Genomic DNA, 18,377 nt, shown 5'->3' with positions numbered 1-18,377 from the left:
TAATTCGGAGGAAGTTACTAAATATCTTAACTTCCCTTTTCACACTATTCATGAACAAATCTTGTCGCTTTTCGTTTCTTTCTTCCCAATATTTAAAGCAATCAAAACGTTCATAACTCCCCAATAAACAAAAAAAAAAAAAAAAAAAAAACAGATACACAAGGCCGAAGGTGTGATTTCTTAACGCCATAAGAAAACGAGAGCGTTTGTTGTGCTGAGTCTTTTTATGGAGAACAAGAACATCACCACCAAGACGACGGGCGAAAACAACGACGACAACGGGAGCATGGACGAAGAGGGGACCTACAGCTACATGGCTGTCCCAATTCACAGCCAAGTGATGAAGATCAAGCAGGAGTTTGAGAAGATCAAGCACCCGTCTCTGCAGCAGCCTGCAGAGGCGAGGCTGAGACGCGTGATTATGCGGGAGATTACCCGGCAGCGCTCGCGTTCGCCGCTGGGGCTGGCCACATAGGGATAACCTCGTAGGGGTTGCCCTGCCTGCGTCTGCATGGTGATGGTGGCGACGCTTTATAGTTAAACTTTTTCGTGGTTTTTTCCTTCTTACTGTTTGTTTTCTGGTTTTCCTTCTTACGGTATTCTGGGGTTTTGCAGTTTTACTTTTACTACGTTAGTTGTACAGGTAGAAGTTTTGTTGTGGGAAATTTAAGGAATAGTGAAATTAATGTTAATTTCCTGCTTGTCTGGTCTCATCGTTTCTTTGTTTAATTTCATGATTATATACTTTTTAAAAATTTATTTCTGTAAGTTTTGCAGTTTCGGAGGACGATCCGACATCATATGCTTCGTTTTACCAGTAGAATTTTGCGAATTAATCTGTGTTTTGTTTTTCTCATCTTATCATCTGAGAATATTCTTCGTCGATGCGTAAAAAGTTCAAAACATCCTTTTTCTGTGATTAGAAAGAGTCATTTCCTTCAATTTGCTGACATTTTCCAGCATAATTCAACTGGTAAGCTCATGGCCGGTACAAAAACCGCCCCGTCATGTCTCGTTCGACCATTCCAATAAAGAACGAAAAACCAGCTAAGTAGAGTTGCATTGATTCATTCAGTCAGCGGGGTTAAAACTAGACAAACCAATATTTTCAAGCATTCTATAAAGGTCCCTTAACGAAAAACTCTTAGTACTGTTCACTTTAACGAAAAACCACATTTTTACTAAAGAGAAGAAAGATATTGTGAACAAAGTAGCTAAAAAGAACGGAGGCAACAAACATGACTAAGAGTAAGAGTGTTTGTGGGCAAACATGCCAACTTTACTGCAGTAATTCAGCCTTGAGCAGTGGCAGTTTCTTTCGATGCAAGTAACTTCACCCTCCTTGTGAGATTTCTCATCACGTCTATGATCGCCGATTTTTTCTGAATTCTGAACTGGATAGCCAGCTCAGTAGAATCTGAAACACCTTTACTCAACAGGGATTCATCTTCCATGATTTTGGTTGGGAAATGTCCCAGTGCAATCACACATAACGCAATAACGGTGCGAAAAACAGCTAATTCATTTGCAATACCAAGGGGAGCTTCGGCTGACATAGATTTAAGTTTATTTAAATCTTGCTTCTGAACTGTTTCTATGTCATCAGCAAGAACAACTCTTAAGGCTGCCAACAAGCGCCCCTCAACCAGTTCCGAGCCCCCTAAGCATACCTATTAAGCAAGAGATGAGAAGAAACGGTTAAATATTACAAATTTGTGTACGAGAAGGTCTAAAAAAAGTCTTTTCATGATTGTAGTATAACTACCATGATCAATCCGATGACGGTAATTATATATTTTTCAGGGAAGCAGGTACCTTAAGAAGCGGAGCTTCCCCATCTAACTTTAGCTGGCATAAAATTTCTTTCTGCCATGGAGATGGTGCATTGAAGTTGGGCGACGATACTCCGGCAGCCATACTTGCAGCATCCAGAAGTGCTCCATCATATTTGAGCTCAATAGAGTCATAGGGGTTTGAAGGTATCACAAATCCATAATCCAAAAGGAAAAGATCATTGTTTAAACATCCATAGTTGAGTGCTAAACCATCGTTCTCCTTGATCTCTGTTTCTGCTACAACCTGGATTGAGAGGAGAATCTCGATGAGTAAATCTTCAACTGCAATTCCAATGGAGAATTCGGGAATGACATTAAAGAAACAACAATAAAATAAAACCTTTACTAGCATCTTCATGTTCCTGTTATCTTGGTCCTGAACTATTGCGGCATTTGGGTTGAAACTATGGTTGCACATATCAATGAGAGGAAGCATCATCGGGATATCATAGTTCCCACCTCGAAGCTTTTTACCATATAAACGGAATGCCCGAGACGAAACTGCTGACATTGCCCATCCAAGGGAGGATGCATCTACAGATTGGCCACCAAAAGGGTGATCGTTTGGTTTCAGATTTTCCAGAGCATGTTTGACTTCTTTTTCAAAATCAAGAAGAAATCTGCATCTCTTGTTCACCTGCAGTAGGAAATTACTAAACCTTCAAAGCTTGTTGTGGAAACCGAGTGGTCATCAAGATCAAGATAAGAATCTCAACACAAGCTATCTGACTCATGTTGTTGAACATGGACATGCCTCTAATGTCAGATATTGTATGAATCCCAAATCATAGGATTAAAAAGACAGCTTGAAGTGCAATTCTCTTCTTCAATGACCACAAGTAAACAAAATCTATGTGGAACAAAGCAGAGCCAACAGCAAAAAAGACAGCAACTCAGAGACTAAACTATGGTAAATTAGAGGACATGTCCATCTCTTGCTTTGTTGGATAAAGGTTTAGGGATCTCACAGAAAGTTCGCAGGCAAATTAAACACATACCGTCTCAATGCATGCCTAACAATCCTCCCAATTGTTGAACACAATTCATAAAAAGGTCCGGGGCAATATCAAACCATAAACATAAACCTACATTTTCTTTAAGATATCACAATAGCTTACCAGCCTATTTTTAGTTGCAGGTCTTATATTGCTTAGTATACAAGTAAATATTGGTATTTAGGTGGTCAAATAAGATACCTGGTAAAGAAGTGGAGCATACTGCAAATTCTTTATGTCCTCGCCAGGGAAGAAGATGGGTATATTGAACGTTTCAGGAAGGCTGCTGATGTATGGCCACCAGAAGGATCCAGTTTTAGCTCTTTCTTGCAGAAGCTTCAAACCCAATTTCATTGCCCATAGTTCCTCTGCCAAATGCTTCCACAGTGTTCGATTTACTCATATTCAAAACTCACTACAGCCTAGTGTAAAAAACTTTTAAGTTACCAACCTAAACAGAATAAAGAAAACCTAAATGCTATAGAAAAGTAGCAGGGTTTTACGTAAGCAAACATCTGGTTCAAAATATTCATACACGGAAATATACCCGAATAAGAACTCACCTACATCTGAGGAGGCATTTTGATATGGCAATCTACCGCTAATTACTCACACACAGAATTAACAATTTTAACATTTTTGATAAGGCGATATTCCTAACTACGGGGATAGAGATTCAAACTTGGGTGCAAGGAGACGTAGCACACTGCCATGACCAACTCATCTAACCCGCATTTGCGATTTATCATCGTAACTTTAGATAAACACAGGATGCCACTAAGCATTCAAAATCCCGTAGAAATGATACTTCAATTCCGCGCCAGTTTAGTACATATGTACGTCAAAGTTCAAACCTTTACCACTCTTTTGAACCAAATGAATCAAAATATAGCAAAATGCGAAAAACCCATTAAACAAAAAGCATATTACACCAAAATATTAATATATTATCGCAAAACCAATCAAATGGGAAAGCTAAAAATGCTTACCAGGAACTAGGCGAGCCAAATCGTCGAGAACAGAGTCGACCCCATCTCCGCCGTCCGATTCAATTGAGCCAAATCTCAACGGTACGTGCTCCGGAAGAACAATTAGTTCGGAACCCTTTGGGATTTCCTCAGAAGCCACCAATCCAAGACCAAATGAACTATCTTGAGCTATCTTCACGGCCTCGTGCACGAACCCTCCTTCCCGACGGACCCACTTGATCAGGTCCGGCGGGTGTGGAGCCAGGCGCGCAGGATAGGAGGCAGAGGCAGCGCAAGTTAGAGGGCGGAAGGCGGTAAAGGAAGCCATTAACATCTTGGAAGCTGCCATGGTCGAGCCACACTTCATTCCTTCTTCCTAGTGCGGGTGAGGATCTTTGAGAGTTTTCGATGTTTTGGTCATGGATTAATTTCCTCGAAAAGTTATGGCCAAGTTAACTAGGGGAACAGCGAGTGACGGAAAGTCGAGCGATAAGTTCGGCAGATGTGTACCGAATTTGAAAAAAATTCGGCAGGTGCCTACCGAATAAAAACTGAAACATTGGGCATTACCATGCCAAACAATTTTCATTACATATTTCTATGCTTAAATTATTGGACTCAGATGTTACATTATTGTCAAATCCATTCTATTTTGAATACGTTATGTGTCAACTTCATGTGTGTGACCATTGTTTGAGAGAAAAGATTTTTTAATGTGCCCGAATGTAGAGTGGTATACCACATGTAATTATATAAGTGGATGGAAGTTTTTTTTCATTTTTTTTTTCAAGTATTCCTCTACTTGTATAATGACGTATAACGTATGTGCATGTGTACTAGGCTCATTGAAAATCTTCCCCTATTTTCTTCGTTGATTGAAGTACGAACAATGCTAAAGAGTGTATGTGTATGTGCATGTGTACTAGGCTCATTGAAAATCTCATTTACTTTATCACAATGCTAGTTCTTCTTACTTTTATTAGAATCAACTTATAAGACTCATACATTACACTCAATGATCAGAATCACTATTACCGGTGTCAAGTTTCCGACTCATTACACTGAGTTTAAATCAAACTCAAAATTTTCAACCCGACGTGAAAGATTCATTGAGCATTCTCAATTGTGTAACTCGGAAAGACTCAAATTGTGGGAATTTGACTACCGTATTAGTAAATGACTCTCCTTTAAAAGAAAGAATCATCATTTTAGTTTTACTCTTTATCCAGTATGACATCTCAAACTACACGAGAATTGCAAATTTGGGCGCAACCAAATTAACTATACCATTGTACTTCCAAGTTCGAATTCGCGTCCCTATTAGTTTCCATTGCCAAAGGAAGACTTGAGCCCATTCAAAAAAAAAAAAAAGTAGACACATCCCACTTGCATACCAAATTATAAAGTATTAACATTTCAACATGGATTATATCCGAATTAAAAACAAGGATGAAAATGTTAATATGATTAAATAAATCAAATTCTTATTTAATCATAAAAATCCTACCAATTAACTGAACAAAAACAAAAAACAATGGCAATAACAGATGAGATGAATCAATCCAAAAAAGTGGGAGTGTCATCAATTAATTTGACGTTGATGATCAACCTGAAGCCGGATCAATGTAACGCGATCCCGTCATCATCATGACCTTAAACTCCTCGAAACTGATCATACCATCGCCGTCACTGTCGACGCCGCCGATCATCTGCCGGCACTCGTCGATCGAACATTCATCTCCCAAGCTCCGGAGCACTTCGTACAATTCCTCCGCCGAAATAGACCCGTTCCCGTCAATGTCGTAGACGGAGAAAGCGTCTTTGAGATTTTCGAGGGCCTCGGCGGAGTCGACCCCTTTGGTGTTGAGCTCAACGAACTCTTTGAAGTTGATGAAGCCGTCGCCGTCGGAATCGACCTCGGAGATCATGCTGTTGAGCTCCTCGTCGGAGGACGGCTGCCCCAGGCTGCTCATGATGGCTCCGAGCTCGGAAGACGAGATCTTTCCGTCGCCATTGACATCGAATTTCTTGAAGACTTGGTCGAGCTCGGCAATCTGGGCGCGCGAATGGAAGGAGGGGGTTCGCGAGTGGGCTGAAGCGGCGGCGGGGTGGGCAGCGGAGGCGGCGGGGTGGGTAGCGGCGACGTCGGGGTGGGCAGCGGCGACGTCGGGACTGGATTTCTTCTTCCGGGAGAAGAGGGATTTGAAACCCATCTGGATTGGAAAAACAACCGGAAACCGAAACCAATGGAAGGAACAAAATTCGAAATTCAGATTTGGGGTTGGCTGAATTCGAAAATTGGGGAATTGGGAATTGATTTTTGTTTTTGGGGATTTTATATGAAATTGGAGTGAGAAAATGTGTGAGGAGAGAGAAAGAGGAGAGAGAGAGAGTTTGGTTAGGGAGATGGTGGGGGAAACATAACGGAATCCAACTGAATCTCTCTCTCTGTCACGCCTCTTTGTTTTCTGTTGAGTTTTACTCTGATGAATCCTTGCTAATTTTGGAAGAGAGAGAGACGGGGAGGGAGAGGAGAGAGAGAGAGAGAGAGAGAGAGAGAGAGAGAAGGATTAGCCGTGAATTGAAATTACAGTAGTTACAGTGCACACCAACTCAATGACTCGGTGCACGCAACGGTATCCACACGGCACCCACTCAACCATCATCTCCAACCGAATGAGCGGCAGATAGTTCGTTTAGCCTTCTGGTTCTCTAATAAATTAATATTTTAATAAATAATGCATGATCATATTTTTTACCATCTTCAACCGAATGGTCAGAAAGTCATAGCCTCAACATAGTCTTGTGATAAAAAATCATCTCCAATAAAGGGTCAAAGGGTTATAGTATGAAATGTGAAGAATTGAAATAAAATGAAGTAAGATAGTATAAAATGATGAAAAATATGTGAAAAATTATGTAGGAAAAAATTAAAAATAAAAAAAAAAACGTCAAAAAAAAAAAAAAAAGCTGGGCATAAAAAATAAAAAATAAAAAATTAGGCTGGGACAAAAAAAAATCCTAAACCCTAAAGTGGGCTAAGCATAAGGAATGCAATTTAAACCTTGAGCAAACTTAAAGAAAAAAAGGTTGAAAATGCTGGTGCGTCAGTGAATGCCCACAGTGATATTGAAAACCTTGGTAGATTTTTCAATGCCTATACATATTGGATTTTCAACATTGGAAGATTAATGAAAACATTGGCAGTGTTGAGATGTGTACTTTGGAAATAAAGGAGATCATTTTTCAAAAGATGTATTGTAAATTTCAAACTGTAATAAGATGGAGTTGCTCTATAAATAGAGCGCTCCGACTGCTGTTAAAGGACAAAAAGATATACAGAGAAAAAGGAAAGATTAATAACTTTAGTATCTATCCCTCCCTATTTTATTTGTTATCCTCTTATGCTATAATTTCAGTGTGATATTTTACAGTTACTTCGCTCCCGTCATTAGTAAAAGTTATCTTTCTAACTTTTACATATTTATAACATAAACCATACGTAAAATAATTAACTTTTTGTATATGTGTTGTTAATGGTTCGGGCTAGGCCATTCGGGCCTAGCACTATTATCTACCGGTTTGAGGCAAGTTTGGATTTTAAGTCTCGGCCCAAATAACACCTATAACTCAATTGAAACGGGCCTAAACTGCGTGTCAACTGGCCCAGAATATAGCCCGGTCAGCCCGCTTTAGCATTGTGCATGATTGCGTGATAAAATAGTAAAAGAGGCACGTAATTGCGTGTGGACAGGGTAGAATCAAATTATGACAATTGTTTACATTTCTTAATTACAAATAATTATCTTAATAAAGCACTAGCATAATGCGTCACACTTTGTGTGTGAATATAATTTTTATTTTTGTTTTAAAATAGAAAGGAAAAAGGGAGAAAAAGAAGAGCATGGAATTAGAGAGAGAAGTTTTTATTTTTTATTTTAAATTGGAGGATGTTAAGATCGACTTTGGGTAAGTTTTTGAAAAAATTGTAAAATTTATTTTATTGTTCCTAATTTTATTCTGTAGTAGAGGATTGAATTGTATTTTTATGTTCTTTTGGTTAATGAAGAGTGTTTTATTAGTTTTATTAATATGTAATTTAAATAATTAAAATATATTAAGTCTGATGTGATACCAACGGCAATGCACTGCACTCCTAAATGAGTTGACTTGAAATCTTAAGCTCCCTACCATTCAACCCTCTCTCTCCCTCCGCACTTTGATTTTTTTTTTGGAACAGAAACACGGTAAAACAAATGAGTGGAAACTTAAAAAAACAAACAAAACTAATTATATTATAACACTTAATATATCAATCTGTGTACTTGACATGCTAAAAAAATTCCTCCCACACCTCCACATGATGTCCTCCCAAAAGGGACCCCACTTTACAGTCTAGTTTGATGGTGGAAGTAGAGGCGGTGAGGTGGGGTTTGTTGGCTTGTATGGAGAGAGGTTATGGAAGGATTCAGATTGAAACTGACTCGAAGATGCTTGTGGAGATGTTAACTGGCCTTATACCGCCGGAGGCTAGCATTGAAGGAATATTATGGGACATTGAGTATAGTAAAAACCAATTGGGTTATGTGGAATTTCTTTATACTCCTCGGGCCTGTAATGAGGCTGTGCATTTGGTGGCAAAGTTTGTCACGCGTATGGGGGGTTTTTACTCGTGAAATTGCTTGGAGCCTGATTGGTTATTTAATACTCTGACTATTGATGTAAACATTTCTGGTCGTATCTAATAATATTATCCTTTGACAAAAATATATATATATATATATATAGGAATTGCTTAAGGGGAGGGATCCCCATTTTTTCAAAAAAATGGGGACACGCTCGCCACCGTTGGATTTGACTTAAATGAAATCATGTGGTTGAGATTCTATGGCCTGTGTTTTAATCTCAACCACACAATTTCATTAAAGTCAATCTAACGGTGGGGAGCGTGTTCCCATTTTTTCAAAAAAAATGGGGATCCCTCCCCTTAAGCTTCCTATATATATATATATATATATATATATATATATATATATATAAAGCATTAATCAATCAGCACTAGTTTAATCCAAGATAAAAAAAAAAAAGTCAATCATTACTGCCCCAACGAGGCAGTATCTGAATTTCAAGACAATCATCATCACCCATTATCTCTCAGTACTCGTTTACACAGAGTAACACCTGGTCGGCTCATCCTCCTCCGCCCTCCATTGATGAAGCCCAACAGAGACTTATCCAAAGACTGAATCTTTTCAATCACGATGGACTCAAAGTCCGTGCGTTTCCTCACCCACCAATCCTTCTTCTCCGCCGTTCGATCCGGCGACCTTGCGGCGGTGACTCAGGTGGTGGAGAAGCTCGCCAAGGACGACCCCTCCTCAAAAGGGTCGCTGGTCTCTGATCTGATGGCGATGCAGAACGACGCTGGCGAGACTGCGCTGTACGTGGCCGCGGACAATAATCTGGAAGAGGTGTTTGGTTACTTGCTTAAGGTCTGTGGTGTCGAGATTGTCAAGATCAGGTCCAAGCATGATATGAACGCCTTTCATGTCGCCGCCAAGCGTGGCTACTTGGGTAAATTGATTTTTAACTCTCACTGTTCGTATAACTTTGTTCTGGGATTGAAAGAATTGGTTTCTTGAAATGGGTTTTTGTTGAGATTATGAGTTTTTTAATTGGGGTTGATCCTTGTATGTGCTGGATGATCATAATAATTACTGATTGTTTGTGTACAAGTTCAGTAATTAGTGATAATTTCCTTCCTAAATTAAATTATTTGATGGATTAATTGGAGTCTCTGTGCTGCGCTGCAAGCTGAATTCTTGCTCTGCGTTATGACATCAATACTTTCCGGTTATATGAATGGATTGAGAATTCTCATGTAAGCGAAATTCGTAATCGTTGAACTCTTGTTAGTAAAATGATATAACTGGTGAACTTCGTTTGCTAGGGTTGTAAACTCTTCTCTTGATCTGCTTTACATTTACTGGATATGCAGAGATTTAATATATGAGAAGTTTATGACATTTTGGCCATTTGAGGTTGAGTTTGGTATTTGAAGTTTAAAACTATGGTGAAAGGATTTTTATTTTTTGTTTTTTAATTCGGTAATATGTTATTGACTGTTATTTATTCAGGTATTGTGAAGGCACTATTGGGAAGTTGGCCGGAGCTTTGTAAGCTGTGTGATTCTTCAAACACTAGCCCTCTTTATTCAGCTGCCGTTCAGGACCATTTAGATGTGGTCAACGCCATCTTGGATGCCGACATCAGCTCAGTGAGGATAGTAAGGAAAAATGGTAAAACTGCATTACATACAGCTGGAAGGTATGGCTTGCTCGATATTGCGAAAGCACTTATAGAACGAGATCCAGGAATGGTATGCATAAAGGATAAAAAGGGTCAAACTGCACTCCATATGGCTGTAAAAGGTCAGTGTACTCCAGTTGTAGAGGAGATATTGGACGCTGACAATTCTATACTGAATGAACGTGACAAGAAGGGAAATACAGCTGTGCACATAGCCACAAGGAAATGCCGTCCACAGGTATCTTCATATTGACATTCTATTTATGAAAAATGCATGAACTCATCAAGTCCTAGTCATTATGTTGAAATTGTATGTAGGATGAAAATATATCAGCTCGTAAAATCCTTGTCATTAACTATTTCTTCCTTCCGTTGGATTTATCTATTACTTTGCTTTATTTACCAGGTAACTGTAAGTCTAAATTGGGTTTAGGAGCTAGTTCTTTGTCATGGAGTTTCATCAGTACAGTACAGTACAGATTGTCAAGGAGTCTGTGCTTGAGTTGTGCGTGCTACAGCCAAGACGGATAATATCCATGCCTTTTTGGACGTGTAGGTTATATCTACATGTGGACTATAGAGAAGATGTGAGATGACAGAGAGTTAAGATGGATAATGGGTAATTATGTGAGAATATACCAATTAAAAATAAAATATTGGGATCCTGTTTTGCTTCATTGAAACTTTTGTGATAAGTTCGTGTTTTCTTCTTCGATGAGTAACCGGGAAGCACTTGGTGGAATTTCTAAATATAGTATTACATCCTCAAAAGTGGTGAATCCAATTGCATATGTTTGTCTTTCTACGTGTATATTCATCTTTTTTTGCTCCACCTGTGATGATATTTTGTCCTCTTTCTTGCAGATAGTGAGCGTCTTGCTGAGCTATACGGCTATTGATGTCAACGTCATTAATAATCATTGCGAAACTGCAAGGGATTTGGCAGATAAACTACAGTATGGAGAATCTAAATTAGAAATTACAGAAACACTGGCGGAAGCTGGTGCCAAGTATGCAAAACATGTCGGCCAAGTGGATGAAGCAATGGAGCTGAAAAGAACTGTGAGCGATATCAAGCATGAGGTGCACTCACAGCTCATACAAAATGAAACAACCCGACGGCGAGTTTCTGGCATCGCCAAAGAACTAAAGAAGCTTCATAGGGAAGCTGTCCAGAACACTACCAATTCTATCACAGTGGTTGCTGTTCTGTTTGCATCAATAGCTTTCTTGGCCATTTTCAACTTCCCCGGCCAATATGTACAGTCTGGACCGGAAGCAGGGAAGGCTAAAATAGCCGATGAAGTTGGTTTCAAAGTGTTCTATCTATTGAATGCCACCTCTCTCTTCATCTCACTAGCCGTTGTTGTGGTTCAGATCACCTTGGTGGCCTGGGACACGGGGGCTCAGAAGCAAGTCGTGTCGGTGGTTAACAAACTAATGTGGGCTGCCTGTGCTTGCACCTGTGGGGCGTTTCTGTCGATAGCTTATGTTGTGGTCGGAGAGGGGAGTTCATGGATGGCCATCACCATAACCGTTGTGGGAGTGCCAATTCTTATTGCAACTCTTGCAAGCATGTCCTACTTTGTTTTCCGACAACACTTTGGGGCATTCCGGCGGGACTCTCAGAGACGCATCAAACGGGCCAGTGGAAGCAAGTCCTTCTCCTGGTCGGTCTACTCGGCAAATATCTCAGATCCTGACGATGAATATAACTCCGACCTTGAGAAAATCTACGCTTTGTAAGCACGAATACGCCATATAGGGAGTTGTTTACTTGTTTGTCTGTTGAAGTAACAGTTATTGTTCATATTTGAAGAGGTGCTGCTGTAATCGACAGTTGATTGTAGGCTATGTATATTGTATGTTGTATTTGTAACTACAGATTCTATAGCCCTTACCCGAAATATTATCTCAAATCCTTGGAGAGGATCCTCCTGACCAGGTTCATCGGACTGTCCAATTTTTTTTTCAACGGCTACAAACAAAGGGTCCCTCTAAAAATTATAATAATTATAACCGTTGGATAGAAATTGAACGGCTCGATGGGCCTAGTCAGGAGGATCCTCTCCATCTGCTCAGGAGAGGATCCTGATCCATCGAATTTCTCTAAATTGTCACCATATTATAATCATCCATCTTTTCAAATTTTCGGTGTGCGGGAATACATTGGTACACTAAGTGTCATAATACAAGTGGTTGGATAAAAAATTTCTAACCACATATATAATGACATTTGGTGTACTAAATCTTATTTTTGGCACACCTAAAAATTTTCTCCTAATGAATCTGTCCTTAAAAATACAAATTTTGAGAAACATTCACACTTTCCCAATTGCTTAACGCAATAAAAAATTATCATCTCATATTTTACCTTCAAAACCCTTTTAGGAAGATAACTGCTGCTCTCTCCGCTTTGTGTCTCTTGTTAGAGTATGTGTGTGATTCCTACAGCCTAGTGCTAATCTCCAAGGTCATTTCCAACCGAAAGAGGGTCAAAGGGTTCCCTTTAGCTCTATATTCTTGCAATAAATTATATTTTAATGAACAGTGCTAGGTCATATTTTATACCATCTCCAATTGAAGGGATCAAAGGGCCATATGCCAAACATAGTCATTTAACAAAAAACTATCTCCAACCGAGAGGGTCAAAGGGTCATATGCCTTATTATTTTAATTAAATTAATATAGTTAATTAAATTAAACTATTATATTAAAATAAGGTTTTCGGATATATTTTGAGTGTCACTTGTCGCCAAATGAATAAGCCTTCGGATTTCTTATCTTTATGTAATCTCTATAAGTTTTTGGATAGAATTTCGAGTGACACGTGTCACTAACGTGAGTAACTCTCCAGATTTCTTATCTTTATGTAATCTCTATAATTTTTCGGATAAAATTTCGAATGACACATGTTACTAAAGTGAGTAACTCTCCAGATTTCTTATCTTTATGTAATCTTAATAATTTTTTGGATAGGATTTCGAGTGCCACGTGTCGAGATGTAATTGGTTGTGCAGATTTTAGATAGGATTCTTATCTACATGACATTTCTTATCTTTAGCTTTCAATGTTGTATGAATGGTGTAGGTGTTTATAGGGAAAAAAAATAGAATTTTTTTTTTTTAAATTCATCCCAAAAAAAAAATTCAAATTTCAACTGTAACCTAACGGCAGCATGACGTTAGCTAGCTGACATCATGCTGACACCAAGTAGCCGTTGACATTCAAATAGGCTGAGCAGGAGGGCTGGCAAAATGTCAAGCTTGACATTTTGGCACTAGAGGGTTGGGCTAGAGCTGGCTGGCTGGCTGGAAATGGTCAACTCGTTGGCCTGATTTGAGGGTTTGGGCACAGTGGGGCCCACAAGCCCTTTGGCCTAGTTCTCGGTTGGAGACGGTTTTCATGTCATTCTTTGCTATTTTTGGTCCTATTGTCATTTGGTCGGGTCGGTTAGAGATGGCCTAAGTGTTTGAAATTGGTATGAAGAAGTCCGTATACAATTGTTGGAGTTCCAATTATTTTGGGACTTTTTTTTTTTTTGGAGAACCTCGGCGGTACAAGGGAATTTTATTGATAGGAAAATGGGGGACATAAACCTAACCCCTCATAGAACAAGAGAAAAGAAATACAAAAGAAAAAGGGGGGGACATGCACCTTACCCCTTTTGAGAAAGGAAATGCCGGAAAAAGAGGGGGGGACATAGACCGTACCCCTCTTGGAAAAGAAAAAACAAGGAAAAGACTAGGCGGACATAAGCCCAAACCCCTTTATAAACCTTAAAAGGTAATAACCTGCAAGACAAACTGCAAAACAAAAGGGAATCCAAAAAGGTTAGGAAAAGAAAGGAGAAGACACATCAAGAAGAGGAGACAAACCTGTAGGTTGGCATGCCCAAGAAATCTGAGTGCAAAGGAGGGAGGATCTCAATCGGAGGAGTGGAATGCCAGACAAGTGAAGATGATAGAAGCCCTAAATTGGCTAATTTGTCAGCAACATCATTCCCTTATCGAAAAATATGAGAGCAACGAAAAACCATGTTCTGCAAATGGAGAGTACAATTGTTCCAGCGTGTCTGGAGCGACCAAGGGGGAGAGAAAGATCCAGAAGCAAAACATGATATTACACTCGAAGAGTTGCTTTCAAGCCATAAATTTTGCCAGCCCCGCGCGTGGGCCAATTCGACAGCAAGGATGACAGCATGGAGCTCCGCATAGAAAGAAGTACGATGGCCCAAGCTTAGGGAGAAACCACCAAGAAAATAACCCGCAGAATCTCGAAAAACCCCGCCACATGCCGCAGGACCCGGATTACCCTTAGCAAGGTCATCAGTATTCACTTTGACCCAAGAAAAAAGAGGGGGTGCCAAAGAACAGGGACAATAGAAGGAGCTTTACAGGAGTTAGGCGATATTCCAAGAGAGACTAAAAGTTGCCTGTCCAAAATGCCTCGTACATGGCCAGGGGTGAGAGCTCCAACCTGCCTAATCCAGGCCGAGGTGGAGCGGCAGAGACGTGAGAAGGAGGGAGGTTTGCCTTCAAACTTCACTTTATTACGCATCTTCCAAATAGCCATGAGTAAGAAAAACCCTGAAGCTAGCCAGACATTGCGAAGATGTGGAGAAAACCGCTTTGACAGAAAATCAAGCCATAGATCAGAGAGGGAGCCGTAGGTGGAATAATAGTGCCAAATTGGGTAGCTAGCCAACGCCAAGCACATTGTGCAAAGTCACAGCTAGAAAATAAGTGGTCAATAGATTCAGAATTCTTGTGACATAGTTGGCATATTGGAGCCAGCGGGATGCCTCGGCGCTGAAGTTGATCCTCCGTTGGGAGCTTGTTGAATAGAATCTTCCAAACTAAAATAGAGTAACGAGGTGGGATGAAAGGACGCCAGATAATGGAAGCCCAACTCTTGACAGGAAACCGATGACGAACAATTTCATAGCCATCGGAAAACGAAAAAACACCAGATGTAGAAACTTCCCAAATTAAAACGTCCTTATCCTCATCAATTGGAAGAGGCATTTCTAAAATCTCTTTAGTTAGGTCTGGGAAAGTAGAAGAAAAAATAGAAGGAATAACCCATTGTCCCATACGAATAATATTTGAGACCTTAGTACGAGATAAAGAAGGGGCAATCTCTGTTGCACCAACGACGTCCACAATAGGCTTATCCAGCCATTTATCAACCCAAAGGGAAGTAGTAGAACCATTTCCAATCACCCAACGACAATTTTGAAACAAGATATGAAGAATGGATTTAATACCAGGCCATATAGAAGATCGCTTATAACTACAAGAGTATAGGCGACCATGTAGCTTGAAACGTTTCCGAAGATAAATACTCCAAGGGGAATCAGTAGTAATAATAAGCCATCCAAGCTTTAAGAGAGCTGTAGTGTTAAGATAGCCAAGATCACGCAAACCCAAACCACCTTCATTCTTCGGAGCACATATCTGATGCCAAGAAACGGTAACCAACTTCTTGGAGGTTACGACACCAGACCATATAAAATTGCGAGCACATCGTGAAAGAGACCTTAGCAAGGAAGAAGGCCACTTATAAACAGAAAAGCTATGCAAGAGCATACTTTGAAAAACTGATTGAGTGAGTTGAACTCTTCCTGCCATAGATAAAAGTTTCCCCTTCCAACCAGTTAACTTAGCTTTAGCTTTATCTGCCAAGGCTTGAAGATGACTCCTTTTAGGCTTGCCACAGAAGATTGGAACTCCTAAGTAGACAAAAGGTGTTTTGCCTTCTTTGAAACCCAAGTAACTCTCAACCACAGCTTTGCGATGCCTTGAGGTAGAGCCCAAGTAGAAAGTACTTTTTGCCTTATTGATAAATTGACCAGAGGCTCTACTATATCTATCGAAGAAACCTTGCAAATTACGCAGAGTGCCACCATCACTTCTACAGAAAATGAATAAGTCATCTGCATAGAGAACGTGAGAAGGAGAGATACAACCTCGTGGAGCAAAAGTTGGCTTAGTAAGCCCATCAAGTTGAAGACGACTCAGGCCCCTTGATAAAGCCTCCTCAGCAAGACAGAAAAGTAACGGAGAGAGAGGATCCCCTTGGCGCATTCCTCAGGAACAAGAGAAAAAACCATGCGGGGAACCATTGATTAGGATGGACAATTTAGCAGATCTTAAGATGGTAGAAACCCAGTCTATAAAACAAGTGGAGAACCCAAATTTAGTAAGCACCCGCAATAGAAATGACCAATCTAAAGTATCAAAAGCCTTAGTTATATCAACTTTGACTCCCATATTGCCACCACGAGTTTTTTTGTCAAGCACATTGAAACATTCTGAAACTAGGCCAATACAATCTGTGATACATCGGCCAGGTATGAAAGCAGCTTAATGTGGAGAAATAATGCGTTGAACAACATGAGAAAGGCGAACTGCCAAAATTTTGGGAATAATCTTAAAGAGAAAGTTTGCCAAAGCAATAGGTCTAAAATGAGTCATGGAAATAGCGTCTTCCACCTTCGGTATCAAAACTAAGAAGTTACTATTGGTATTGGGGTATAGCCAATTTGATTGAAAGAATTGCTTCACAAATTGAATAACATCAAAGCTGACAATAACCCAACAGTGATGATAGAAAAAACCTGGAAAACCATCTGGCTCTGGCGCACTGGAAGCACTTAATGAGAAAACTGCCTCCTTAATTTCCTCATCAGTAGGTAATGCAGATAAGAGATCATTTTCAGAGTCTGTGACCATCGGCTGGATGACCTCACAAACCTCATCAATACCTGAAGGGGTGAAAGAAGAGCCGAACAAAGTCTGATAGAAATTAACAATATGGTTCGCAATAGCCAGCGGGTCAGTAAGAAGATTGTTTCCATCAAGAATACAACTGATATGAGAGCTGGATGATTTAATACGAGCATAGGCATGAAAGAAAGAAGAATTTTTATCCCCTTTAGTTAACCACTTAACACGAGCTCTATCTTTCCAAAATGCCTCCTGCATTTGAAGAGACTCCATTACTGTAGTCTTGGCGACAATCTCCTCCTCGAAAAGATCATTATTTATACCCTCAGTTGAAATTCTTTGTTGAATCATAGAAAGATTATGCCGAGCATTAGCCACTCTATTATGAACATCACCAAAAACCGAAAAATTCCATTGGCGCAAGCAGGTTTTTAGAGCTTTCAATTTTTGCAGAATAATAAACATATGACAACCATAGACAACTGTATTTCTCCAGCAATGAGTTACAGTTTCTCGAAAAAATGGATGTTGAACCCATATTGATTGAAAACGGAAAGGACGATGACCATTGCGCAAAACTCTAGAACCAGAGAAGATAAGGGGGTTATGATCTGAGACTACCTTTGGCAAAGCTATGCAGTTAGAGTGGGGCCAAGAATCAAACCAACTTATATCACACAAGGAGCGATCTAACCTTCGTTCAGTGCGACCATGAGACCTCCAGCCATTAGACCATGTAAAGGCTGCCCCAGATGTGTTCAAGTGGGTAAAGTTACAAGTGTCAGACATGTTACTAAACTCAGCGCATGAAACTTGGGACGGTCTGCCTCCTCCCATCTGCTCGTGGGCACCCAGTATAGCGTTGAAATCGCCAATAGCCATCCATGGAACTTATGTTTGTGGGCGCAGAGAGATAAAGTTAGCCCACAAGTCTCTTCTTTTGATAGATGAAGTGATTGCATAAACAAATGTGAATTGGTTTGGGATATGATCAAAAGTACAGCGAACCGTTACCCAGTTGATCAGATATAGAAATAACTAAAGGGTCTTCACAAGCCGAAGATGTTAGTAACCAAAGGTTGGGGGCAAGAGTTCCTCTAGAATTAAAAGTAAGAGCAGATAAATTTAAAGAATCCCAATAAGCAGCTGAAATAGAATTAAAAGTCACCATGGGCTCCGCAATGCAAACCAAATCCGGGTGATGCAACCGACAGATGTTAGAGAGCTCCGTCCGAGAGTCATCGTTACCAATGCCACGGATATTCCAGAAGAGAACCTTCATTTATAACGAACTGGTAGTCCTCGGACCCTACTCGGATATGGTTTATCACAGGGTTGATTAAGATTGGCAAGCTGCTTTTGTTTTTTCTTTTGACTGTTAGATAACACAGGAGTAAAACCATCCATATCACAGCCTTCTATGTGATTGACAATATCGATGACATCCTTAGCTAATGTCGCAACATGTTCAAAACCAGGGGGAATGCTATGGTTATCTTGAGGATCCAGCATGCCAAAATTATTTGGGACATCGGTGTT

The 18,377-nt window shown here is 40.0% G+C and overlaps 4 protein-coding genes across 4 annotated transcripts; 2 read left to right on the top strand and 2 right to left on the bottom strand.

Moving 5' to 3' along the window:
- The first annotated feature begins 110 nt into the window (after window positions 1–110).
- On the top strand, window positions 111–710 carry LOC114821994 (uncharacterized). The gene has a single exon (XM_029095770.2). It carries the CDS (start codon window positions 227–229, stop codon window positions 473–475), a length of 249 nt encoding a protein of 82 aa, XP_028951603.1. The 5' UTR covers window positions 111–226; the 3' UTR covers window positions 476–710.
- Window positions 711–1,158: 448 nt separating this feature from the next.
- On the bottom strand, window positions 1,159–4,398 carry LOC103444571 (uncharacterized). The gene is made up of 5 exons (XM_008383521.4): window positions 3,820–4,398; window positions 3,032–3,198; window positions 2,176–2,472; window positions 1,816–2,079; window positions 1,159–1,670 (listed from the first exon to the last, which is right to left on the bottom strand). The coding sequence occupies exons 1-5, from the start codon at window positions 4,163–4,165 to the stop codon at window positions 1,293–1,295; spliced, it is 1,452 nt and encodes a 483-aa protein (XP_008381743.1). The 5' UTR covers window positions 4,166–4,398; the 3' UTR covers window positions 1,159–1,292.
- Window positions 4,399–5,184: 786 nt separating this feature from the next.
- Window positions 5,185–6,453, bottom strand: LOC103444570 (probable calcium-binding protein CML25). The gene has a single exon (XM_008383520.4). It carries the CDS (start codon window positions 6,009–6,011, stop codon window positions 5,403–5,405), a length of 609 nt encoding a protein of 202 aa, XP_008381742.1. The 5' UTR covers window positions 6,012–6,453; the 3' UTR covers window positions 5,185–5,402.
- A 2,149-nt stretch (window positions 6,454–8,602) lies between these two features.
- On the top strand, window positions 8,603–12,014 carry LOC103453770 (ankyrin repeat-containing protein At2g01680-like). The gene is made up of 3 exons (XM_008393342.4): window positions 8,603–9,372; window positions 9,936–10,345; window positions 10,972–12,014. Exons 1-3 carry the CDS (start codon window positions 9,060–9,062, stop codon window positions 11,851–11,853), a joined length of 1,605 nt encoding a protein of 534 aa, XP_008391564.1. The 5' UTR covers window positions 8,603–9,059; the 3' UTR covers window positions 11,854–12,014.
- Window positions 12,015–18,377: the final 6,363 nt, after the last annotated feature.

Source organism: Malus domestica, chromosome 16 (assembly GCF_042453785.1).
Source record: "Malus domestica chromosome 16, GDT2T_hap1".
Taxonomy (NCBI): Eukaryota; Viridiplantae; Streptophyta; class Magnoliopsida; order Rosales; family Rosaceae; genus Malus; species Malus domestica.
Note: the sequence above shows the minus strand (reverse complement) of the source record. Positions and strands in the feature narration are given on the sequence as shown.